Raw genomic sequence first — 26,631 nt, forward strand, 5'->3', positions numbered from 1 at the left:
GGCTCAGCTTTTAATAGCAGTTACAGGGCCGTGAGGGTGTGAATGGTGACTGATTTCATAAAAGCGAGATGAAACAGCCTGTTAAGGGAAGAGAGGAGTTGTGCGTTGGGATGAGGGGAGAGGTGAAGAGAGCCAAATCTTCACTGTTTATATTAAAAAGTCAATAGGTGATATTTACACCTAAAAAAATCAGGAAATGTCAATATAAAGTAAGTTATTTAGATGTATGGAGATAAATCTAAGGGAAAAGCAGCTAAAGAGTTGAAGATGATCTCTGAGGAGCTGGTAGAGGTAGACCAGGGCAAAAACCTTGTGTTTTTCATACAGATCTTACAGCGTTAGCCTAAAAAATCTATTTACTGTATTACTTTGGTAAAATGTGAATGTAATATTTTAAATCTACCAACTTAGAGAAATTTTTACTGGACTAAAACATTATCACCTATGGTTTAATGATGACAACATGAACACGGCTTTTTATTTTTTTAATTTTCATTTATTTTTGTATCTTCACCTAAGGATATGTTTTTTTTTTTTTACTTTATTGCGTTGAGAGAGAAAGGAAGGAGAGAGAGAGAGAGAGGTGTGTGTGAGTGAGTGAGAGAGAGAGAGAGAGAGAAAGAAAGGAAGAGAGAGAGACATCGATCGGTTAACTTGCAACCTAGGCATGCACGCTGACCAGGGACCCGCCACCTTTTGGTGGACGGGACAATACTCCAACCGCCTGAGCCACCCGGCCAGCGCAACACTGCTTCTTGTTAAGCTCCTCTCCAGACCTTATGCAGAAAGCACACAGTTGTACTCTCCAATCTAAATACAGAGACAGTGATCACTCAGGGTGTATTTCCTGACGCTTGTATTTTAGGTTCTCTGAAAGTCTAATGCAGATAATTACCAATGTATTTTGAAATGTCTTCATATGTGATACCAAAAAAAGACTATTTAAAGTTCTTTACATATATTCTAGGCAGCTTGATATTCCTTTGGATGTTTTATTTCTTGAAGAAAACGGGCTCTCTGCTCCCAATTTTATTGCTTTTTAGATCTTTTCTGTTTCCCTGGCCCACAATTCCCCTATGTGTTTTGGTTTGATATCATTGTGAAGAAGGAAACAAAGTAAAGAAATACAGAGATAGAATAAACATCCCAGCAAGCCAATGGCCATTGTCCAAGGAAAGCTGGGGGGAGAGTGAACTGGCGGGGTTGGAGCTCTGGTCCCATGGGCAGAGATTTAGACGGTAGTACAACAAACTCCATTTGGTTACAGATCGACGTTAATAGGGCTCAAAGGGGAGTGAGTTGAGGTGTATAGGCTTTGTGACAAGGGGAAGGTTATCTGACTCCAGCCTTGTACTATCAAAGCAAGACCGTAGCAGGTCTCTCTTAGTGTAGTGGAATGTCTTGTTTCTCAACGTGGAGGTAAATCATCTTTTCTTTGTTTTTTCTTGGTCTGCAATAAAAAAAAAAAAAAAACAACCAAAGTTGAAGAGGGGAGAGAAAAATTACTAGGAGACCAAAAACTGAAATAAAGTGGATCATAAATAAATACAACAAGAAATGGGTATAAGGCTTAAAAGCTTTGTCTAGGGTGAGTATTGCAATGAGTTCTGAGCGGTGATTCTAAACAAGAGCTTGGTGAATAATTAATGTGGATACAGTAATTTCTAGAACTCTATTGTAAGAATGAGACTGGCCTAAGTTCATATTTTAAGGTCCTCTACCCTTCTTTGTAATAAAGAATGGGGGAAATGTCTAAACTTAATCTTGTGTCAGTTAAAAATGAAGATTTCAAAGTCTAGACACTGTTATCATCAGTTCTCCAAATAGAATTTGAGAACTATTTTTACCAAAGTTCATTTACTTTTCAACAGTTGGATAAGTGAAAAATCAATTCAAGTATGTGTTCAAATTACAAGTTTCTCAGCCATCTTGTCTTTGTGAATACCAGGATGTTGCTGATACTCACAGGAATGCTGCTTTCTTAATTTCGTTGCTCCCAGACATACTCTGTTGACATGTTACTGTTGATAGTAATCTTGAGATTTGGTGTGGGGCTGCTACTGTGTCTCCAAGCTCCTCGCAGAATTCCCCCCACCTTGAGGCACTTAGTCCTGCCTCAGTTTCTGGACCCGTTTGAGATGGGGAGAGTAGCAAAAGCTTACCTGAATTACCCAGTGGTGCTGGAGTCCTCTCAGACTTCAGATGTAGGGGCTCAGACAAGTCTGCTGAGCTCCCAGAGCATTTATACCAACAACAGCAATAGCAACAACAGCAACAATAGGAACAACAGCAACAGCAACAAGAGTAACAATAGCAGCAGCAGCAACAAAAACAGCAGCAGCAACAACAGCAGCAACAACAAGGGTGGGAACAACAACAGCAACAATACCAGCTACAGCAACAACAGCAGGAACAAAAGTAGCGAAAATAACAACAGGAAAAACAATAGCAGCATCAACAACAGCAGCGACAGTAGCAAGAACAGTAATAGAAACAATGGCAGCAACAATAGCAACAGTAACAGTGACCGCAGTGACAACAGTAACAGAAACAACAACAGCAGGAACAACATCAGTAACAGCAGCAGAAATAATAGAAATGACAGCAGCAACAATAGCAACATCAACAGCAGCAACAACTGTGGAAACAACAGTGACAATGACAATAACACAAACAACAACAGCAGGAACAACAGCAGTAACAGCAGTAGAAACCATAGAAATGACAGCAACAACAGCAGCAACAACTGTGGAACCAACAGTGACAATAACAATAACAGAAACAATAACAGCTGGAACAACAGCAGTAACAGCAGTAGAAACAATAGAAATGACAGCAGCAACAATAGCAGCACCAACCACAGCAGTGACAGCAGCCACAACAGCAACACAGACAATGGCAGCAGCAATAGCAATAACAACAGTAGAAGCAGCAAGAAGAGCAACAGCAGCAACAGTGACAATAACAACAGCAGAAATAATGAGAGCAGGAATAATGACAGTAATGGCAGCAGAAACAACAGGAGTGAGAGCGGCATCAGCAACGACAACAGCAGAAACAACAACAGCAGTGACAGCAACAACAACAGTAACAGAAACAATGGCAACAAAAATAGCAACAGGAGCAGCAGCAATAACAACAGTGACAATAATAGCAGAAATAACAAGAGCAGGAACAACAACAATAGTAACAGCAGCAGAAACAATAGAAGTGACAGCAGCAACAACAGTGGGAACAACAGCAGCAATAACAACAACAGGAACAATAGCAACAGCAACAAAAACAGTGGGAACAATAGCAACAATAGCAGTAGCAACATCAGCAACAAAAATATCAGGGACAACAACAGCAGTGACAGCAGCAACAACAGCAACAGAACCAATGGCAGCAACAATAGCAATAATAACAGCAGAAATAACAAGAGCAGGAAAAGCAACAGTAACTGCAGCAGAAACAACAGAAGAGACAGCAGCGACAACAGCAGCAACCACAGGAACCAGAGCAGCAGCAACAATAGCAGGAACAATTGCAGCAACAGAAACAATAGTAACAATAGCAGCAATAGTAGCAACAATGGGAACAACAGCAGCAACAACAGTAGCGGCAGTAGCGGCAACAACAGTGGGAACAAAAGCAGCAAAAACAACAACAGGAAAAACAGTGGCAACAGCAATGACAACAGCTGTGACAGCAGCAACAACAGTAACAGAAACAATGGCAGCAAAAATAGCCACAACAGCAACAACAGTGGAAACAACAGTGGAAACAACAACAACGACAATAACAACAGCAGAAATAATGAGAGCAGAAACAACAACAGCAAGAACAACAATGGTAACAGCAGCAGAAACAATAGAAATGACAGCAGCAACAACAGCGGCAACAGCCATGGAAACAACAGTGACAATAACAATAACAGAAACAACAGCAGCAGAAACAATAGAAATGACAGCAGCGACAACAGCAACAGCAACAGCAGCAACAACCGTGGAAACAACAGTGACAACAACAATAACAGAAACAATAACAGCCGGAACAACAGCAGTAACAGCAGCAGAAACAATAGAAATGACAGTAGCAACAACAGCAGCACCAACCACAGCAGTGACAGCAGCCACAACAGCAACAGAGACAATGGCAGCAAAAATAGCCACAACAACAGCAACAGCAGCAACAACAGTGGAAACAACAACAGTGACGATAACAACAGCAGAAATAACGAGAGCAGGAACGACAACAGCAGTAGCAGCAGCAGAAACAACAGAAGTGACAGCAGGAGAAACAACGAGCACAATATCAGGAACCACAACAGCGGCAACACCAGTAGCCAAAAAACGACATCTGCAGCAGCAACAGCAACTGCGTTGACTGACGGGTGATTAAGAGCAGCTCTGCGCTGGGTACCCCACCTCCTCGTCCCACTTGCGGCCCCAGCCCTCCGAGGTGAGACGTGTGCGTGGGCCCTGGACTCTGGCTGCCAGGGCTAGGACCTCGCTTTCTCCCTGACTGGCCACCTGCCTCCGGGAGAGTCCTGTGCTCTCGCTTGCCTTGGTTTTTCTCGATGTCAGATGGAGCTAATGGTGATGTCTGCTCCCCAGAGCGGCTGCAAGGATTGGATGAGAAGGGCTTGGAAAGCACTAGTTGAAAGCACTTAGTAAACATTAGCTATCGTTCCTAATTTTATAGAAAAGGAAATGGGCTCAAGAGATGAAATAATATGTTAATATGTCAAAAGTCTGTCTTCGTGCCCTTGGGAACCGAATGACAGGCAGTGGGGAAGGGGCTCCGCCCCACCCTGTTCTTGCTGCCTCTCCCTTAGTGTGTGACGCTCTGCCTGGGGTCAGCTCTCCTGCATGAGGCGCCCGCATGCCTGACCCCTGGTGCCATGTGCGGTGGGCCCCTGGTCCTGGCCATTGCTGCCTCATGTTGGCTGTCCTCATCTGTGTGTGCAGGCAGCCCTCGCCCAGCCTGTCACGGTCCTAATCTCTTTCTGCAGCTCCCCAAACCTTCCATGGACCTGTCTTCTGTCTTTGGAAAGTACGCTGGGTCACGCAGAACAGTGGGAATCGTCAGAGGAGTGTGTGTCGATCACAGAAATGGAAAGGATGTAAAATAACAGAGTTAATCTCTGAACTCTCTCTGTAGCCTACTTCGAACCGGCCCATGGGTCTGGGAAGCTCCTGCCAGCACCAGCGAATGTGCACACCCCCAAGCTGTGCTTCCCTTGCTCACACGTGCAGAACGTATTTTGAAATTTGACTTCCAACACGATATCCAGGCACGCATTTTCTGTTTTATGGAGCAGCTAGGACAACTTTTATGGATAATAACTGGCTCCCAGACACGGAGGGAGGCCCAGGCCCTGTACGTGCACGACCTCACCCAGTCATTACAAATGCCCCAGGAGCAGGGGCCGCCGTCCCCACGGACAGATGAAGAAACTGAGGCTTGGAGGAGGTAAGGCCATGTGGAAGGGACTTGTGAGGAGCTGCCTGGAGTGCCCATGCCCCTCCTTCCTGACACCGGGGCTGCCCGGAAAGGCCCGGAGGAACCTCGGTTCTGGACGCTGCGGAAGGAGCTCGGCGCTTGGTGAGCACTGGCTCTGGGCTTGGCCCGAGGACAGGGCCTTACACGGGACGCAGTCTGTCCTCGAGGGGAGGTGCTTGTGTGTAGGGGACACTGTGTGGAGCGTGGGCTACGGGGGAAAGGCTGTCAGACCCGATGTCTCCATGGCCCAGGCAGAGAGGACAGATGTACTGGGCCCAGGGGCACAGGGCCCAGGGGGACTGTGGCCTGCGCCCTGCGCCCGGGGGCATGCCCTCCATGGAGTTGAGCCGCCCCTCAGCTCCTGCACATTGTCAGCAAGAAGAGATGCCTGCCCAGTGTGGCCCAATCCTCTGGTGGTTTGTTTATTTTACCAGATCCTGGAAATCCAGTTTATGTGGAATTTCCCACTTTAAAAACTGCCATGTGGGCCAAGCAAGGCCCTTGGGACCCCCGTGTCCTGCGGGCTCCCAGTGTGACCTCTGCACGAATCCAAAGGCCTCTTCCCGCGCTAACCTTCAAGTTCCAGGAAAAGCCTCAGACCACTGACTCTGCTGCGGCAGCATTCGCCCAAACCCTGAGTGGGTTCAAAGTGGACCTCTCGTGGGATGAAATTTTGATAAAGGTCAGCTCAGTGCCTGGCAGAAATGGAGTGTGGATGGATAACTACAAATATCTACGCACAAACAGACTCATGGGGAGCGTGTCAGATGGGTTTCTCTTAGATTCTTTTTTTAAAGTTTACTTTTTGAATAGGTTCGTATGGTTCAAAATTCAGGAAGTACAGAAAAGTATGCATCAAAAAGTCATCCTCCCACCTGTAACCCGCAGCCACCCAGGCCCGCGAGAGCCAGGGTCAGGGTCCTTGCGTCACCTTCCCGAGATCCAAGTACATGTGCTTATGTATTTTCCACCTTTCCCCACACATGCTAGAATTTATACTTTCTGTTTTTTGCTTTTGTCCATTAACCATATGTCTTGGAGAACTTTCCTTATCTCTGTATATAAAGCTGCTTCATTCTTTTAAATGGCTGTATGATATTTTATTGAATGACATAATTTATGTATGTAACTGGTCTCCCAATGAAAGGGCATTGAGGTTGTTCCCAGTCTTTTCCTACATAAAAAATTGCCTTCCAGAACAGTCCTGTGCACAGGTTATTTCGCACATGTACATTCCTAGACGTGTGGAATTGCTACTTTTATTGGCTGTCTCAGAGGTTTCCAGTTCGTATCCCGCTGGCAGCCGAGGGCGCTCCCACGCAGTCCGAGCGCAGGGCGTCCCAGTGGGTGTCAGTGCCCTGCACACCCGCGCTTCTCTTATCGCCAGGGGGGCTGAGTGTTTTGTATTGTACACAGGGTTCGGCAGAAGGAACGCCTGCGTGACTATGGTGGGTAGGGTAATAATGTGGGTGTAATAATATGTAGTTGTAATTGGAACATGTCACCTAAAATGTCCTATGGTGTGCTTGAGTGTGCTATTGTTATATTACAGAGTGACATGCTTAGGACATTGTAATAAAAAAGGGGTGTTATTGGGGCCAGACCCTGCACTGAAGAATCCTTTGCTCATTTGTTCCTTTGGGTGGTTGTTTTAATGAATTTCTTAGAGCTATTTACATATTGGGGAGATTAGCCCTTTGTTGAGGAGTAAACATTTTCTCTAAGTTTGCTATATTATATAAGCTTATAGTAGTTTTTTCAATGTAGAATTTTTAACTTTTATGAAGACAAACTTATAGATGTTTTTATTGTTGTTCAGTTACAGTTGTCCCCATTTTTCTCCCACTACTTTCCCCCTGCCCCACCTCCCATAACTTACAGATCTTTTTTTTTTAATGGGTCCTGGATTTTTGGCCATATTTTAAAGACCTCCTCTACTATGAAAATAGAAAGGTATTCTATAGTATCTGTCTTTCTTCCTTCCTCCTTTCCTTCCCCTCCCTCCCTCCCTCCCTCCCTCCCTCCCTCCCTCCCTCCATTCCTTCCTTCCTTCCTTCCTTCCTTCCTTCCTTCCTTCCTTCCTTCCTTCCTTCCTTCCTTCTTGCCTTCTTTGGTAGTTTCAAGTCCGATTTCATTTGACTTGATCTCAATGTGTGGTATGAGACATAGATCCTCCCTCATCTTTCCTTCCAACTGGCTGCAGAAATGGCCGAAACCTGTCTGAAATAGAGAGCTCACTCAGGGGGTTCAGCCCCGTACCTCTGCATGTTCTCCACCTCATCGATCGTCTCGGGCAGGGCCTTCCCCTTGGTCTCCGGCAGCAGCATCACCAGGCCTCCGGCTGTCAGGCCGACCACGGCTGAAAGCCAAGCAGAGGTAAATCACACTGAGGAGGGAAGCATTCCAGCTCTATAATTAGAGTTCCCCTTATTTCTTAAAAAATTTTTGGGTAATTTCCTATACTTAAGAATTTCTTTGCTATCTGACAGCCCTATTTTCCACCATAAATATTTTGCTGATCCCAAACCCTGTTGGGTTACAATGCCTTATAGGGAAATGAAATACTTCACATTTTGAGTCAAGTTTATTCTAGGCTACAGAACCTTGCCATAACATGAAGACACTTTGGAGTTACAAAATAACTGTGAAAAAAAATCAACTCTAAGAAAAGAAAGAACATAACCTTGCCAATATAAAGCACTTGGTAAGGCAAACTGAGTTAGAAACTTGGATTGTTACTGGCAAATAAAAGTAATGAATCTCTTTTGAGAGTATTAATGTATAACAGCATTAAAAAGTATAGCCAGGACTTTGATTTCGAATTCAGGTGTCTAATAAATTCTAGTTCTTCCTCGTTTCTTTGTGTCCAGCTCTGATTTTTTCTATATGTTGCGGGGGGTAATAGCAAACATCATAGTGCTTTTGTCTCTTTAAGTTCCCATTAAAGTTTTGGGATGTTAAGGTTACATTTTTGTATGTTTTTCTGTAACAGAATGCAGGAAGTGGGATGTAGGTGCTTCACTAGTTTTAGAGTTTCAAAAAAAAAAAAAAGAAGCAGGCTGGTCTCCATTTTTGCATCCTTAAAAATAACAGCTGAACCAGGGGCCCCAGACTCAGTGGTTCTGGCACCTGCTTCCAGCTGGGCCTCTGCTTTCTGGTCTTTGAGCCCTGGGAGGCTCTGTGATCTCCCTGAGGCCCCGGACCCCTATGCAAGAGGGGTGATATGCACCTCACAGGCTCACTGAGGCTGAAATGACCTCTATCAGTTAACTGCTGAGAATAATGCCCCCCAAACCTCTGGGGGTGCACTTGGTTGGAACTCATACAAATAGTAAACACACCCAGGTGGCTTTAATTCTCTGAAGTAAGTGAACTATGTAGGTAATACGATAGAGGAGTCATGTTATCGCCCATTTGGCGTTGTGTATTTGCAGAGATAAGCCTAACCCACCGGCCATTCCTTCTCCCCTCCCACAGCGCTCTTCCGAGCAGGATTTTTCAACGTGTTGACTTGTTAAGGGCCCGACTTCTAGATTTATATTTCTGGTCACTTCAAGACCACAATTAGCACACTAGCATGTGGAAAAGGAGGGAAAAGAAGTTAAAATTCAAAACCATTAGTTTTGATTCCTGGTAGCTACTCAGATGAAAAGTTGATGAGGGAGGATTACCAGCAAAAATAAAATGGGCAGTTGTCATAGAGTTTACTCTCAGTGTTGAAAGGCAGCTGTGGCTGGTGTGGCTCAGTGGGTTGAGCGCTGGCCTGTGAACCGAAAAGTCACAGGTTCCATTCCCAGTCAGGGCACATGCCTGGGTTGCCGGCCAGGGCCCCAGTTGGGGGTTCCCAGTTGGGGGTGATATCAGTTGCCTTTTGTACATCAGTGCTTCTCTCCCTGCCTTTCTCTCTACCATCACCTCTCTCTGAACATAATTAACTGTTGAAAGGCAATTATGATCCTTTATCTTTTCTGAGGGAGGGTCAACCATGGTCCTCTTGGGTCCAGACTTGGCGTTGCTCTGTTACATAGCTGAGAGGAACCTGAAGTATCTGTTCTCTGCCCTGAAATATCCCTCCGGCCCAGCGCTGGCTCACTGCCCACCGACGGGAGTGGCTGAGAGCCAGGCCTCGCCACCTTCCTCCCAGCAGGGCAGCAGCCCAGTGGCTGTGATGGCCCTTCCCCAGGATGGAGGGGGGCTCTGGGGACCGGTCTCTCAGCCAGCTCTAGGGGAGGATGGAGTCTGGGGCATGTGTGCCCCATGGGCAGTGCCAGCCATCCTGTGACCAAGCCACGGGCATCGCAGGAGAGAGCTGTGTCCCACCAACTTGGGCCGTGGTGGTGTGAAGTTGGAAAGTGGAGGAGCTCCTTGGGCCTGATTCCAGGTAGTTGTAGCTGCCGTGGGGAACTTCTCCTGGCAGGTGGGTAGCAGGGGGAAGTCTCCCCTCCCAAACCCCCAAGAGGAGGACTGAGCAGAGATACTTGGTGTGACAACCAGAATGCGGAGGAAGTTGACGGTCCCCTGGTGTACACCCTAGGGGTCTCTTCCTTCCTCCCCCCAACAAGAGTGAGTGTTGTTTGCCCACGGTGGAAAGTGTTACATTTTTGTCAAATTAAAACCAGCTCAGAAGGGGTCTTAACAGGAACTGAAAGTGGTGTGTTGAGACGTCCCAGCCGGCGTGAGGAGGTGAAGGTTGTGTGTGTGAGTCTGTCCCCATGTCTGTGTGGACGCAGAAGGGGACGATCTGGCCCATAATCTCGGCTGTGGGCCAGGCCGTGGGTGCTGAGTGAATGGGAGGGCCCAGGTTCCCCTTTCACGGTCTGTGGACTTTGTGTCCAACAAAGGCCCGTGTGCTAACTGCGGTTGGCTAGATTTGTCCCTGTCACTTTCTATCCAGCGGGCTGCTCACCGAGGGGAGGGCTCAGCGGGAACATCCTGCAGTGTCAGGAAGGGAGGGCACCCTCCTGAAGTCTAATTGTCGCCTGAGCCACCCGAGGCAGTGGCCCCGACACCAACCCCGGCACTCCCTGTGCTAGCGCCTGGTCTGTCTGCTGGGGTCTGAAATGGCCTCTGTAAAAGCTGGACAGCCTCTCCTTGAAGCGGGGAAGTGACGGGTTTGTGTGATTCTACATCTGGCTGTAGAGGAGGCGGAAGGAGCGAGCTCTTTGACCACGAGACCCAAGGAGGCGTGGGAAGCAGCGAGGGGTCTTCTTCAGGAAACTTCTTCCCATCCCACTCTTCCTTGACGTCGGACCCCTTCGGGCAGGAGTCCTAAGGGATCCCCACACTTGAGCATTAGTCGCCCCTGACAGCGTTACTCATACTAGTGTTACTAATCATGATAGCACCACTGAGTTCTAGTCACGGTGAGTCATTATGACAACAGGCGCCTATTTTGAGGTGGGAGAAGGGAGGTCCTTAGAGAGACAGGTTTTCACTCAAAAACATCTCTCAGGATTTCTTACCAAAAACCACCAGTGGGAGCTCACGCCAGATGTCGGTGAGCCGGTACACCAGGAACGGTGTGATGATGCCACCGATGTCACACACGGAGGAGCAGACGAGGACACCGAGATTCCTGGAACACAGGGCACGGGTTTACCCTTTTAGCTTGTCAAGGTGCGGTGGTTATTCCCCCCCCCCCCAGTGGAGAATGCCCCAAATCATTCAAATACGTGGGAGCTGAAGAAGTATTCGTGTTGCCCTGACCAGTGTGGCTCAGGGGGTTGGACATCGTCCCACAAAAAGAAAGGTCACCGGTTCCTTTCCCAGTCAGGGCACACGCCTGGGTTGTGGGTTCAGTACCTAGTCGGGGTGCATGTAAGGGCAACCGATCGATGTTTCTCTCTCTCTCTTTCTCCCTCCCTTCCCCCTTCTCTAAAAATAAATAAAATCTTTTAAAAAAGTGTTCCTGTTATTTTCACTACAGATAAATGATATGTGCTACATAGTTCATTTGTATTCTGTCATATTTGTTCTATATTAATTTTCTTCAGAATTTTTAACCAGGGGTGACTTTCACTTTGCACACGCATCACTCGCTTCCCCGTTGCTACGGTCCTGTTCACGCTGTTCCCAAGCACTGCCTCTGGAGGCTGCTGGGTAATTTTCTATCGCAATTCAGTGCCTTCTGTTCTCACCCCACATTTCTGCCCTTGACCCCGTCTGTGAGTGTGAGACATGACCCAGTGGCTGCCTTTAAATGCTCTCCTCCTCCCTCACCCTGTGCTTTGGAAAGTAAAGTGTCCTCTGCTGGCACCTGAGTAGTTCTGGCCAAGAAGCAAATGCCCCAACCCCCCACCCTTCATGCTGGGGAGCACGTGCCCACCTGATGAATGTGGGGTACAGTTCTGCACTGACCAGGCAAACCATCTCGAAGGCCATCGTGATCCCCATCCGACCCAAGCACGCGGCTGTGACTCTCAGCCAGTGTAAGTCTGAGGGGAAACACACCACCTGTTTGTGTTGCACGCACACCTGCTCTTCAAAGAGTGCTCCCTCCCGGAGTAGGGGGGACAGGGGCGGGGATTGGCCGGGGGAAAGTCCACATTCCAGACTGGGACAGGAAAGCAACATGGGGTCTTTTCCAGGTTCAAGACAGTGTCAGCAAATTCTCCAAGTCTGTTTATTTTAACTTTAGCCACAATCGTAACAATCTTTTAACTTGAGAGCTTGGTCATTGATGACCACAGAATTGTACCAGTTTCCAAAGCCGGGCCGATCTGAGTCTAGAGAGGCCACACGAAACAAACAGGAAACCATGGGTGTACTCTATCTAGTTGCTAGTAACTGAAAGATTCAACCTAAGCTCTGTGTTGCTAATAGGATTCTGGTATACAGGGTTTGCTTCCCTTCGTTGAGAAAGTATCTTAAAAGGAAAATAAGGAACCGAATAATTGTTCATCTACGACATTCACTTAAGTTTTCCCGTTCATTCTGCATGATGGCGTCAGGAGGTCTGGGAGCTGCCTGAACTACATCTACATCTGAGAGGGGCTGGGGTCGGGCTGCAACCTGGGCCCGCTCCACCCCCCAGCCCGTGCTCTCTGCTCTGGGCCGGCTGGGCGGCTTGCAGCGTGGGTCCTCCTTATCCATCAGCACAGTCGGGTGCGATTGTATTACATCAGAGCACCGCTGGGTATGATTGCTCTTAAAGGCATATCTGTTTGTCAGGAAGGTCCTAGATACTGTGCTCATCCTTTCCAGGCGGGTCTGGATGATAAATTACACGGTCCTCCTATCAAAGGGCAGTGACACCCCTAGTTTTTGGATCTTGGGACATAAGACCTTAGCTTGGCCTGACACTCACCCTCAGGGATAAAAACCGAAGCCAGACAGGCTGCCCCCACCACCATGTTTGACCCCGCCCACGGAAGACGGCGGCCAATGCGGTCGATGGTGAGGATGATGATGAGGGCAGCTGGGAACTCCACCAGGGCGGAGTAGAAGAAGTCCAGGTAGATGTTGCTCCCTGCGAGGCCCACGTGCATGATGAGGCCCTGGTAGAGGACCGAGCTCGTGAACCTGAGCAAAGAGGAGAGCTCCGGTCAAGGCATGCAAGAGCAAGTCACCGAAAGGGGGAGGCCGCTGGAAAAATAGGAGTTGATCGGAGATCAACTTCTTGGTATCTATTGTTACTATGCCCTCCGTCCGTTGCTCTTACGCTGTCTGACGCACTGTGGTGACTGGCTGTGGCCCCAGAACCAGGGGAGAGGAAGAAATTAGGATAGCGTTCCCTGGCCACGTTTGAAAGGCAGGAAGAAATGTCTCAGTGGAGTGATTTATTTAGCAAAACTATACAGGTCATTCGTGGTTGTTAATTATCTCTCTGTCATCTTCTAATGCCATTGAGATCAAAGGATTGACGACCTAATTCAAATTCTGGAAAACCGGAGGAGCAAATGAGCACAGCCTCTCTTCTTAATGATTTACCTTCTGCCGTGACACAAATAACATTTCGACAGTGTTTCTAATTTTGTTGACTGAAAGCGGTCATTGTCTGTAATGGAAAATATGAGGATAATTTGTAAGAGTCACAGTTATTCCCTGATGTGTTCTTTATGCAATATTGTGAAGGTTGCTTAATTAATTCCGGATGAGCTTTGCTTTTGCAGGGACTACAGCTCTGCCCCGGCTGCTCTGAGTCAGCCCTGCGCAGTCCCTCGGAGGACAGCGTGCCGCCCTGAGCAGCGCTCGCTCGGCAGAGCTGTGGCTCAGAGCACAGAGCCACCCAGACGGCTGACACGGTCAAGCTGGGGCCGCTGGCTTATTCTTGCGCTTTATTCTTGTTCAAAAGTTATTTCTCCAGGTAGAAAAGAAAAGGAGCAGCCCTTTCTTCACCTGCCCTGTGCAGTCAGGGGAGATCTATACCCATCATTGTTGGATCAATACCCATCGTTCTCAATTTTGGGCTATTTAAAAAATATTGGTTCCTGGCCCTTCTCCTGATTAATTAAACAGTATCCTTGGGGTGGGGGAGGGGTCTGGCCTTAATATTTAAAAATCTCCCACATGATTCCAAGGTGAAACCGAGGTTGAGGATGTACTGACTGAGGATGCGGAACAGGAAGCTGGTGTCAACATCTGCCCGAGAAAAACGATGTCAGGAGAACCTGCTCTACGCCGGCCCACCTTTGCTCCCCACTGTCGAAGCTGATGCGGAACTAGGCTGCATTCAAAGGTACCTGCTTCCCTTCCTCAAAGTGGACGCTTGGCACGAAAAGAATTGGGAAGGTTTTTCAATGAAAAGTTCTCCTTACCAGTTGTACATTAAGACCAGAGTGTGTTTCCTTATCTGCGGGGTTCTGACCAAGTCAAGAAATGACGGATTCAACTTAGGATTCAGCTTCTCGCTGACCTCCTCATCAGGGCTGAGGCTCTGAGGGTGGAAACAATAACAACCGCTTTTTATGTGGAGCGGTGGGTCCCTGGGTCCTACCGGAAGAGACAGCAGCACCCACACAAGCACGAGCTCCTTTCACCTCTACGTAACTCCTTCATCCTAGAAGTTATGTCCTGGGTTTTTCATCCCCACTCCACAGCAGGGAAGGCAGACAGCCCGGGCACATATATAAAGTGATGCTGTACAGGTAAAGCACGGGGCGGGGGGAGGGAGGGAGGGTAAGTCGAGGCCCATGGGATGGTGTGGGAAGGACCGAGGGCCTTGGGGACAAAACCTCTAGCGAGACCAGCACTGACCAGACATCACTGCTACCTGAGCTGGGATCTCTATCAATACGGTGGCCTGCCCACGCGTGCTTTGTCCCTGACCAGTCTCTGCATGGGCCTAAAACCTAGGGGCAGGTGCTAGGCTGGTTGTTAGTGGAAAAGAGTGGGTATTCCAGCCACCTGGCCACCAGAGAGGCGGGGAGGAGACAAGGCCTTGGAGCCCCCAAATCCTGGTTCTCCATGTCACGGAAAATCTCAAATTCTTCCGGGTTACCTATCTTAGTGCCTCGGTCGGGAACGATTTACTCTTATTTCGACATACTCTCCTCATCAGCTCGGCTCCCCCTTCGCCAGCCCCTGTCGGATGAGGAGGGTTGGTTAAAGGGGTGGCGAGGTCTGCGGAGGGCAAGACACGGAATGCTGAGACGCTGGCTGGGTCGCTCGTTCCGGTCGAGAAGGCAGGGCGCTGGGTGAGCATCTTGGGACACGTTCTACCCAGGATTTTTAAATTCTAAGAAATGGTTGTGTTTGAAGATCTCTTTTCCTGATCTGGGGACCTCCCCTCTGGGGAAACCTCCCCTCCCTGGGGGACGCTGACGGACACGCGGGGGAACCGGATGTGGGTGCTAAGGCACAGGGGCCAGCACAGGCCTCAGTGCACGAGACAGAAGCGCCTCATTTGACTTTTAAGTGGTGTTTTGGTTTCCTCTTAGTTTTATGTTTTCCAACTACTTAAAATATCTGACCGGGAAACCACGACTCTCGGTAGAGGAGCAGCACCCCTGGCGGGGGCAGCCCCTCTGCTGTGTGTTTCCCGCCTCCGCCCCCTCCTCCTCCCGCCCCGGACTTGACCTTGCAGCTGCTCGCTCACCTGAAGAGACGCAGGTAGGGGTTTTCCGTTCTTCTTTGAGATGTGCTTCAGGACGCTCAGGGCTTTAGCACTTCTGTTCTGGGAGATTAGCCACCTCGGGGACTCGGGGATGCACCTGGGGCGCAGAGTAAGGGTCAGTAGTGCTGCTGTGGAGGGAGAATCTTACTGCCTCCCTACCGCCCCCCGGCGGCCATAACCAGATTTCTGGGGGGGACCTGACACAGCCAGGTTTGGACAAAGGAAAGAGGGTCATGTGGGGGCTGCGATGCAGAGAAACCACCCACAAAGTGAACGGGGAGCCGGCTCACTGAGAGAAAATACAGGCAAATCATACCTCTGAAAACGGTAATATCCAAAATGTATAAAGAACTCATACCACTGAATTGCAAAAAACTGAACAGTCCAATTTAAAAAGGGGCAGAGAGTCAGAATAGGTATTTTTCCAAAGAAGATAGGTGGCTGACATCACTATCAGCAGGGAGATGCGAATCGAAACCATGATGACATACGCCTGTTGGAAAGGCTGCCATCAACGAGACTAGTGACACCAAGTGCTGGCGAGGATGTGGAGAAAAGGGGGCCCTGGGCTCTGCTGGCGGGAGTGTAAATTGGAGCACCCACTGTGAGAGACAGTATAGAAGTTACTCAAAAATTAAAAAAATAGACCTACTATGTGACACAGCCATTCCATGTCTGGGTAATTATCCAGAAAAACAAAACACTAACTCAGAAAGACATGTAAACTCTCATATTCGTTGCAGCACTATTTACAGCATCCAAGATGTGGGAACAACCTGTGTCCATTGGGGAACTAATGGGTGAAGAAAGTGTGTGTGTGTGTGTGTGTATGCGTAGTATTCAGCCATAAGAGGGGATGAAATGTTGCCATTTCGGACAAACGGATATTACACTGCTGGGGTCGTGACTCAGGGAGCCAGGGGTCGCTCTGAATGACTCAGCCACAGAAAGACACACACAGTATGATTTCCCTTACAGGTGGGCTCCAGGGGGGAAACAAGTGCATAGACAAGGAGCAGATTGGTGGCTGGCTGCCAGAGGCAGGGGTTGAGGGGTGGGGTGCGTGAAAGGGGTGAAGGGGTCCGAAGGTACAAACTTCCAGTTACAAAATAAGCAGGTCCTGGGGATGCGATGCACAGCACGTGACTGCAGGTAACAATGCTGTGTGCGCACCGAAAAGTTATTAAGTTATTCAGGGGGCAGATCTTAAGAGTCCTCATCCCAGGAAAGAAATTTCATAAACTCGTACAGGGGAATGTGTGATTCTTTCCTCCTTCGCCTGCTTCTACTCAGCCTTGTGCAGGGAGCCTCGGGGCCCCCTCTGAGGTTCCCAGGGGGCCTCTGGGAAGCCAGCTGCACAGCGGGGCACAGCTAAGTCCCAGGTCTGAGCCGCTGGTCCACTCAGGTGGGCACCAGGCTTTTCCGCTGTGAGAACTGATGGCAGGTGGGGAGGTGGGAGTCTGCGCACCATCACAGGGGAAGCGGATATTCTATCTACGTTTTTCTGAGAGACGACTTCTTAAGGGAGTGAGGGAAGGGTCTGAGATCCGATGGCGGGAGAACTTACAAGCCAGGCTGCACAGAGGGAGCCTGGCCCAGTTGCACCGGTCAGCCCCCGCCCACCCTCTGCAGGCCTGGCCCGCTGGAATCTGTGTCTGGAGAGGGCTCTGAGCAGCTGGTTCAGGGTGGTGGGCGGAGGACGGACCCTCCAGGATGCTGGGGTCGTGACTCAGGGAGCCAGGGGTCACTCTGAGAGTCAGGGCTCACAAGCAACTCCGGACGGATGCTTTTGTGGGAGCGCGGAGGAGAGAGGAACCGAGGACACCAGGAACGGAAGGTAAGTTATGCGACGTTGGGTCAGCAGGTAATCCCAACAAGCAGTGACACATGCGGACCACAGAGACGCATGCACCATGCCACCTAGCTGGGCAGGCTGCCCAGGGATGGCTCAGGGAAGGTGAGGCTTGCATGGGTCCTGCCTCCTGTGACTTCCACACCTCCTCTGCCCTGGGGCTCCTCTCTTCTCCCCAAGGGTGCCACCTCACTCCTCACCCCTGCTCCTCGTCCTTAGCCCATTTTTCAAAGATTGGTGTTGTCTCCTGTGCTGCCCCATTCCCTGCCTCTCCGGGCCCTGCTCATTTTCTCTACTTGATGTCACCTATCCCCACGGCCACAGCAATGATGTGAGTTTTCCCTGAACTTCTGTGTAACTGCCCCTGGACAGCTGCATGTGCATGTCCTTCCGGCACCTGAGATGCCGCATGTTCAAAGCTCACCTCATCATCTTCCCTTCCACACCTGCTCCTCCTGCACTCTCTGAATGACACCCCCACCAGCCCGCTGAGGCACAGGCTACACTCCGCACCTCCTCTCTCTAAGCCCCCACAGTCAGTCACTGGGTTCTGTCACCGCCACCCTACCCACAGTGTTCGTAATCTATTCCTCTCCATACCCACGGCTTCTGTCTCTATTCAGGCACTTGTCCTCTCTTGCAGGGATTAGGGCAATAGTCTCTCACCTGACCTCCTTGCCTGCGTTCTTCCCCACAAACACCTGCTTTCTACTCTGCATCTCGAATGATCTTTTGAACTCGTCATCCCATCATGGAGCTTGCCCAGTTGTAGGTAAATTAAATCTGATTCTGCTGATGAACGTGGCAAGAAGCAGTGTTTCCAAGGTGGCCAGAACTTGGATAATGGGTGGGCCTCCATTAGGGTGAGCACTAGGTCTTTCTTCTGAGGGGAGCACAGTTACTGAAAGACTCTTAGGCAGTAGAGTCACCAGGCGGAACTAGAATTATAAATGCAGAGTGAAGCCTGAGGATGGTGATGCTAAGGTCCAGATCGTAGCAATCCAGGCAAGATATCAAGAAATCCCAATGGGAAGGGGGGGAGGGGCAGATTGGGAAACATGAAAGAGGTGGGTTGGATACAGGGCAGGAGCTAAAGATCACTCTTAGAGTTGTACTGGATTTGGGAGGGGAGAAACAGCCTTCCTGGGAAAGTTGAGGTGTTTCAGTCTTAGACAACCATGGGAAGAACAGGTGGGTACGCCCAGGGATGAAAGGCATGGGTCTGTTGCATGGGAGAGAGGTTTGGTTGGCCATACGGCATCCTTCTTGTTTAATTTCAGGTAACCTCGCAGTGGGGTTTCTGACAGTTTCTGCTCCTTTCCATGTTTCCCAAGGGCAGGGTGACAAACGTATTTCACTTGTCCTGAGAACTCTGATTGATTGCTATGGTCTGTGTGGGGTCCTGCTGGCCTGATCTGGGCTAAAGGCTGCTGTGATTGACTGGTGATGTCCGCTCCAGACATGGACGTGGGTAGTGGGCATGCGAGTACCATGCCCTGCCTCCTCTGTCCCCAAGCTTCCTCTGGGAAGGGACAGAATAAGAAAGGTAATTTTGTCAGTTGCTTCAAAGGGTACCACAGCCACTGGAAGCTAATGTTAACACGTCATACATAAGCTTAAGACCGAAGTAAAGGGACATTGCTTTCCAAAGTGGTGGAAGCTCTTGATTTTTATCCCAGAAATATGGACCGGGCATCCTGTGGAACAGAAGAGCGAAGGAAACCTTAGCAGTCAGAAGGATGGTGAGCACTAGGGAAGGCAGAAGTAAGATACTGCAATTTATTTCCTGTCTGTTCCAAATGGACTTACCAATAATAGAGCAGGAAGCAGAAGGTGGGCAGGGTGACTGCCAGCTGCAGCCACCTCCAGTGAGGCAGCACATACGCCACCCCAGCCAGTGCCACAAGGCCCACGGTGAAGGCGACTTGGTAGAAAATGCCCACTGTTCTCCGGTAGCTCCGCCCGACGAATTCTGTAACTGCAGAGAGAACCCACGTGGTCAGCAAGTCAGCAGAACAGGGAGCTGGCTGCCCAGCTATGGGGAACCTAGAAGGCCAACCTCAAAATGTCCAAATTCTAGAACTTTCTATATAGCTGTCTGAAATTTTAAGATGTTCTTTGAGTCCTATTTTAGAATTGTTGCTATTGTGTTCATTAATGTAAAAATCTTATAATCCCACATTAGATGGGGGGGAGGGGAAAGACCTGCTACCATGAGCAAAACGTTTGATTTCTAGAATAGTCTCAAGGACGGATGCAGTTGCATGTCAGACATGAGAATTTTGATGGACAGTAATAAGGCAGTGGTGACTTAAGACCTGAATGAATGGATCGAACATCGAATTTAGACTGTAGGTGACTTTTATGTAAACGAATACCTCCGTGTAGCTTGTTCTCTTCCACAAGTTAAACATTTTCTTGGCGATTCTGTTAACGTGTGCAAATGGCTCGGAAACCTGGCAATGGGTTTCAAGCTACCTGGAGTCAGCTAGTGCTGGCTTGCCAGAACTGATTTTTAAGTTCTCTGGAACTTTGCAAGCTGGTTGTTAAACTCATTGGCACCTTAAAATCTGTCAGGCTGGGAGTATTTGTAACTCGGAAAACACTATAGATCAGACGTTTTGTTTTCCAAGAGCCGGCTTACCGGCACACCCCTGCACGTGGAGTGATAATCGGCTGTACCCCGCCCCGAGACTACCTGGAGGCAGGTAATGAAGTCTGTGGTACTTGAATTTAGGGAAAAGTTACTTTTGTATCACAAACATACTAGAATTGCAATTTCAGATATTCTATGAGCCGCAGAGGTTTTGTGTGAAATGTTTGGTAATTGTGTTAAAGACCTCAACCATTTACTGTGAATTATCCAAAAGTATTTTAAAACAGAGTGAAGCAAGATCATGCAAGCGCTCCATGAATGGAAATGTCTGTCTCAAAGTCGCTGGGGTCACGGCCGGATCTGAAGGCGGTGGGTGGGGGTGGAAAGGGGCTCCCGCAGGACATTCAGAGGGACCGGAAAAGACAGAAATGTGAAGAGGTGGAAACTCACAGCGGCGGAGATGCATGTTCACACGGTTGCATTCTACGTATTTTGACATGTCACCTATTCTGGAAACCAAATTGCTGACGGAATGACTGCGTCCGTGAATTCCTTTGGTGGCCAAGCACACCCCAGGCGTCCCTGATAGCATCTCGCACCATTCTCGCTTTATCTCACAGACGTCCTCAAGCTGACTTTACCAGGAAAAATTTTAAGCACACGTAGTCTAGTTCTTTCCTGTGTCCTGAGACCTTTCTTATCATTACGGTTTCAATTTCAAAGTGTCCACCTCCCTGTGTATGGATACTATTTAAAAACAGTTTTTGACTTTAGAGAGAGGAGAAGGGAGGGACGAAAACATTAACGTGTAAGACACATCGATTGGTTGCCTCATATGCCCCCTGACTGGGAACTGAACATGCACCCCAGGCGTGCGCCCTGATTGAGAATCAAACGGGTAACGTTTTGGATTGTGGGATGATGCCCAACCAACTGAGTTACACAGGCTGGGGCTGTGGAGGCTGTTTGAATGTAGCTGAAGGGAAAGTAATGATGGGATTAATCCCCAACATCTAATTATGGTAGTAATTTTTTTCTATATTGTCTTAAAGAAGCTATGCTGTTCAAGTCCAGACATTCTCCTGAACCCCACGGAGCTTATGCCTGACTCCGGCTCCTGCTGGGTGGGATGTAAATGACGTTCCCGGTCCCACAAATGGCTGAGGCACCTGGATTGACCGGGCACTTGTGCTGTCAGCTTCTTTGTTCATAAACTGGGGATAACTGTGGTTTACTAGAGTTGATTTATGCAAAGGATGAAAGTCCCTTATAGATCTAGCACATCTCTCATCACTGAATTTTTAATGTGCAGGCCTCGCAGGCTAGATTTTTCTCTCTACATAAATCTCCCAGGTGCAGAAAACACAAATTCCTAACGAGTTATATAAGAATCTGGACGGCTTGATGTTGACCCTCATTCTGGCTTCATTGTTTTCTTTGTAGGAGGGATGCAGAATGAGCAGACGGATGAGATTTTAGAGATTCCTTTGTTCCAGGAAAAAGTACCTCTCGACATTGTCTTGAGGCTGAGTCTGTTTTTCTGCCCAGCTACCCCCCGCCTGACTATATTTCAGCGGCAATGACCGTTTGTTCTCCAGGCTGCAGCCACAGCATTCTTACTCAGGATGTAGCCTATTAACCAGCCCGCCTTGCTGACCAGCCCTTGGATCAAGCGAAATATTAACGTCCACGCATAGGTCGGGGAAACGGCCATGAGAACTCCAGATATGGCGTTGATGAGGATTGTAACCAAGAGGCAGAGTGTGCGGCCAAACCTGCAAGGAGAAAAACAAAGAGAGGGGAGCGAACTGGATTAGATGCTTGAAGGCTGTAGGAAACTTCTGAATCACAGAAGTGCAGGAGGCACCGGCTAACACCCACCAGGAGAGTCTGGCTTCAGGTCAGGTCTGTTCCAGACTTTTCATCAGTGTGCTGTGAGCATGTTTTAGGCACATGGCCCCACTCACCCCAGGACCGGAGCACTTCTCAGTCCCACCTCGGAGGGCGTTGAGGGAGAGGGCGGCTGTCCCAGGCCACCCACTGCTGAAGGCCCTAGGGGCCTGTCTGGGTCTCTCATCACCACATGAGCTGGGGCCTTGCACAAACAGTCCCAGCCAACTGCCCACCCCTGAGTTTTTGCTTCAGGGAAAACAAAGTTTATTGTGCAGTGTACTCCTCACACATTTCCTAACACTGCTCTCTGACGTGGTGGCATTTGCGCGTCTCCATGGAAACGGTCTCCTGAGTCTCGCCGTCCAAGAGTCACTTTGAGAACTGCCACCCCGAGGCCTTTGTGACTGAGCGCCCTCGAAGGACCGTGTCCACACGTGTTATTTGAGAGACGTGGGCTTCATCAGCGTAGGAACCCGGGGAGTGTGCGAGTGCGCAGAGCAGAGGGAAACTTGGAAACCTGGGTGGAACCTTGGCCTTCCCACTTAGTGTGGTGCTGGGTGAGCTAGTCAACCCTCCTCAGCGTCTCCATTTGGAAAAGGCCAGTCTGACCCAGGCGGCAGTAAGTATTCAGGATATAAACTGGCTTTTCTGAACCCCACAGTGGTCCCCCTAGCACACGCTCTCACGTGCACACACACATAGAACGGAAGAGGCAAAGCCAACAGAACTTCAGACAACTGAAGAAAAATGAAACAGACATGTGCCCAGCTTTTTGGGGAAGAACAATGAGTAATCAACTTTACTTAGGAGATTCTAACATAACGAACAACATAATGATGTCATCAAGAAGGTGGATAATTGACTGGGGTCGTAGCTCAGGAATGCACTGTCAGTGGAGAAGCGTAACCGCTCTCCCACTCCTTGGGTGGGATGGGAATGATTAACTCATTTGTTCAGCCAGCCGGGGGGCCCAGCACCTGTTAGCTCCCATCCGTCCACACGAGTGTTCGTCTCTGCCCTTCGAGTGCAGGAGGGGAGGAGAGGGAGCCAGGAGCTGGCCAGACAGCCATACTCTGGAGCACAGGGGACCCAGGGACCCTCCTCCCACAGTGGCTCTCCTGCCTTAAGGGGTCCTCTCCTAACAGCCGTCCTCAGTTCTGAGCTAATGAAAATAACAGGGAATGACCTTCCTTTTCACCCCACAAGTGCCCCACACAGAGTCCCGGGAAGAGCTCTGAAGGGAAGCTGAGCAGACAGTCACAGGAGCCGTGTGACACAGGGAGCTGCCGGGGGCCCGGCCCCTCCACTGTCATCCTCCCTCCCTCCCACTGCCCCAGTGGGCAGGGCTGTGTCAATATAGACGCCTCTGGGCCTATGATAGATTAAGCCAGCCTTACTTAACGAGCTAGTTTTTAATCCAGCCTGACAATATAACATAATTGGACAAAATGTTCTACTTACATCTAATATTAGACTCCCAGGTTTGGGTTTAGGTACAGTTGGGACAACAAGCATAAAGTAGGTTCAATCTACCATTTAGTTCAGAATTAAATATATATTTGTACTTTACATGAAACCATGATATAATTGTATAGTTCTATAAGACTATATGTCGTATATTTATACGAAATTGTATATTCGTATAAGACGATATAATTATAGGACTTAGACATATTTGTTTGTCTCTGTCTCACTAGGTGACTGATGATTACAGAGGATGATACCATCCAAAATGGTGAGCACAGTGCCTGGCCCGCAGGAAACACTCTGTAGTGGGTATTATGGGTATTAAATAACTAGCCCCGATAGCACCGTTATCAAAAGGGCTTAGCAAGTGTAAAGCAAATTTTTCTATTCCTTTGAGCACTCCTAAAATTAATTATTGATTGATAGCCCACAGAGGAGAGATGCAGGCTACCAGGAGCTCTCAGTGCAGTGAGTCTGGGGCTCTGGGATAAATGCCAGAGATGGGGGAGCTCGGGGTCCCTGAACGCTGGATCTGGAGACACAGACCACCTGCTGGACATTTGCCGCCCCCCCTCCTTGTTTTCCACATCTCCCTCTAGTGACACACAGACATTACGGAAGTGGTAGTGACACACTCAGCGTAGACAGGCGCGCTTCCCTTCCACCCCATTTCATCCTAGGCTCCGCACCTGCGATTGCACCGGCCCCAGGCCCTGACCCAGGAGCCCTGGATCACACAGGCAGCCTGCGCTCGGTGCCTGGGAGAGGTGGGCCGAAGGTGGACAGAGCTTGGAGGCCTGGAGGCACACGGCGGGTGGATGGTGGCGAGGCCAGAGAATGGACTGGGCCCCCACAAAATCAAGTCACCTATCGTTTTCCCACTGAACCCTCAGCTTCCAGACAGCCCCCAAGAAGAAGCACCGCCTCATACTGAAACGTCCGTCTACCACCCAGAGAACTGGAAAAGGAAGAAAGACAGGGACCGTGCTTCTCTTCCCAGAAGAAGAAGTCGGATTGTCCAGGTGAGCGACATTAGGCGGGGCCATTGCAGCCTGCATGATTTGGGAAGCAGGTCTCTTTTGGAACCTGCGGCACCCACCTGTCTGCGATGTAGCCGATGCCCACGGCACCGATGAAAAACCCTGCGTTCACAGCCGACTGGAACAGGTCCAGCATCCAGGAGCGGGCACACACTAGGTCAAACTGCCGAGGGCGAGAGGAGTCCCCGGGCAGGAGAGAGAGAAGACAAGATCCCGTTAGAGGCCCCTCCGCCTGGGGACCTCATCTGTGTCTGGTGCATTGAACGGATGGGGTCGAGGGGCAACCAACCCGCCGTTTTCTTGCCATCATTATGAATTTTCTCTGCGCAGCCAAAAGATTTGTCCTGCCATCTGTGTAGCATTCCATCTGGTAGCATGTCATCAGGCTAAATGCTGTTGTCAGCTCAATCAGCTGAAACTGGATAATTACTTCATTTCTGCACAAAACCATCTCCCTTTCTAATTTTAATACACAGAAGCGAAGAGGTGCATACTGACCGAAGCCCCCAGAGGAAGTTGGGCCATGCAGTGCCTCGCTGCTGTCTCTTTAACGGCAGCGGGGAGTGGGGGGCAGGGTGGGGGCGAGGAGCACCCTGCTAGGGCTGGTACGGTTGCTCTCTCGTTTGGAACAGGTGCCAGCCCGGAAGTCAGGAGCTCCGGTTGCCAGGGCTAACTGCTAACTCTCCCACTCTGTGGCCTTGGGCGGAACTTTTCTCTGCTCTGGGTCTCCGTTTCCTCACCTCTGGAGGAAGGGAGGAGGTTAGCCACGCTGAAAAGCCTCTCAAAGCCAGTATGGTGTGCAGTCGGTGATCGTCCACAGTTCGTGCGCCCGTTAGGCCACTTCAGATCCCAGGAAAGGCCCCTCAACCTAAACGTCTGTTCATGTAGAACACCTTCCGACACTTTATCCAAGCAGTCTGTTAAAATTAAGCTAGGCAACGGGCGTTCTCTGTATTCACAGAATAATTGTATCCCACCGCCCACCTCCCCACTTTTGCTTTGCCTCTAATGAACGCAAGTCTATTTTTTTGTTTTCTCTATATTTACTGAAGTGAGGTTTTGCAATTGGATGTTGATGTTTACTGTAATTTTTAGTAATATAATAGTACCGTAGCATAAGCTCCAACCCCAACGGTTTCATGTGGACCCTTTGAGCAAATTAAATAGAAAAAAATAACCATTAAGAGACAAGCACACCATCTCACAGTACAGCACCATTCCAGTGAGTTCCGTCAGCTTGAAGGAAGACTGGAGGGGGAGGTAGGGCTTTCTGAAAAAGAGGAGGCTTGAAAATATTCCCTTTCCTGACGTTATTCCTTGGAATTCTCATATGTTTTTGCTTGTTTCTTACTGGCGAGAGTTGCATGAATGAGAATCATTATTGCCTGAATTTGATCGGGTTTAAACAAATCCATGCATGCTCCAGACAGACAAGAGGCTGCAAGTCTTTGTCAGAAACTGGGATTTTGTAAGATACCTGAGTCCAAAGAGCATACCTGGGCCTTATTGGCTTCTTCCTTAGGAGAAGCTCCACCATTTGCTCTCTCGTTTCTAAGTCCTGCCTCACTTACCTCGGTCACCATGGAGGAGCCAGAGGTGTCATACACCCAGCCGTGCCGGCAGGGGCCCAGCGGCAGGCGGCTCCTGTTGACAGCCAGGTCAGCCAGAGGGTCCACGCAGCCCAGGGCACTCTGGTTCCAGTCCACCTCATAGCTGCGGCACTGGCGAGGGAAGGCCTCACCCGCCGGCCCTGGGCCGGGCACCGTGAAGTTCAGCTCCTCGGCCAGGCTCCAGCCGCATCGCTGGCTCAGCTCGGCCACGCCGGGGCTCAGGCAGCGGTGGTCCGGGGTAAAGCCCAGGAAGACGATGCCCACATAGACGGGGGCGAATGATGCTGAGAGCAGAGATAGGAGGAAGAATGCCTGTTTCTGGAAGAAGTTAAACTCCCCTATGTGCTCTAGAATGTCGTCCACCGTTGGCATTGTCACTGCAGGAGGAGAGTCCCAACAGGCTTCCCAGCACTGCCACAGATGTCCCCGAGAGAGGCTGCAGCCAGCTCGGCACAGCTCTGGACCAAAAGTCCAAGTGTGAGTGTGAGTTTACTTTAGACAGAGAGCAGCCTTTGGTCCAGACCTTTCTGCAGCCTGGCCTCCCGCTGAGCTCTTCTCTGGCCGGGCCTCGTCCTGCTGCTCCCTCCGTGCCTGAGCGAGCGATCGGGCCAGATGTCGTGTTGACTGTAACG

General features: G+C 49.4%; 1 protein-coding gene across 1 annotated transcript; it reads right to left on the reverse strand.

Moving 5' to 3' along the window:
• Positions 1-489: 489 nt before the first annotated feature.
• Positions 490-26,631, reverse strand: SLC22A2 (solute carrier family 22 member 2). Its single transcript, XM_024552233.4, has 11 exons — positions 25,961-26,631; positions 24,449-24,552; positions 21,610-21,764; positions 19,203-19,371; positions 15,524-15,638; positions 14,244-14,362; positions 12,794-13,008; positions 11,813-11,921; positions 10,950-11,062; positions 7,747-7,846; positions 490-1,450 (listed from the first exon to the last, which is right to left on the reverse strand). Exons 1-11 carry the CDS (start codon positions 26,369-26,371, stop codon positions 1,384-1,386), a joined length of 1,677 nt encoding a protein of 558 aa, XP_024408001.2. The 5' UTR covers positions 26,372-26,631; the 3' UTR covers positions 490-1,383.

Source organism: Desmodus rotundus, chromosome 11 (genome assembly GCF_022682495.2).
Source record: "Desmodus rotundus isolate HL8 chromosome 11, HLdesRot8A.1, whole genome shotgun sequence".
NCBI lineage: Eukaryota > Metazoa > Chordata > Mammalia > Chiroptera > Phyllostomidae > Desmodus > Desmodus rotundus.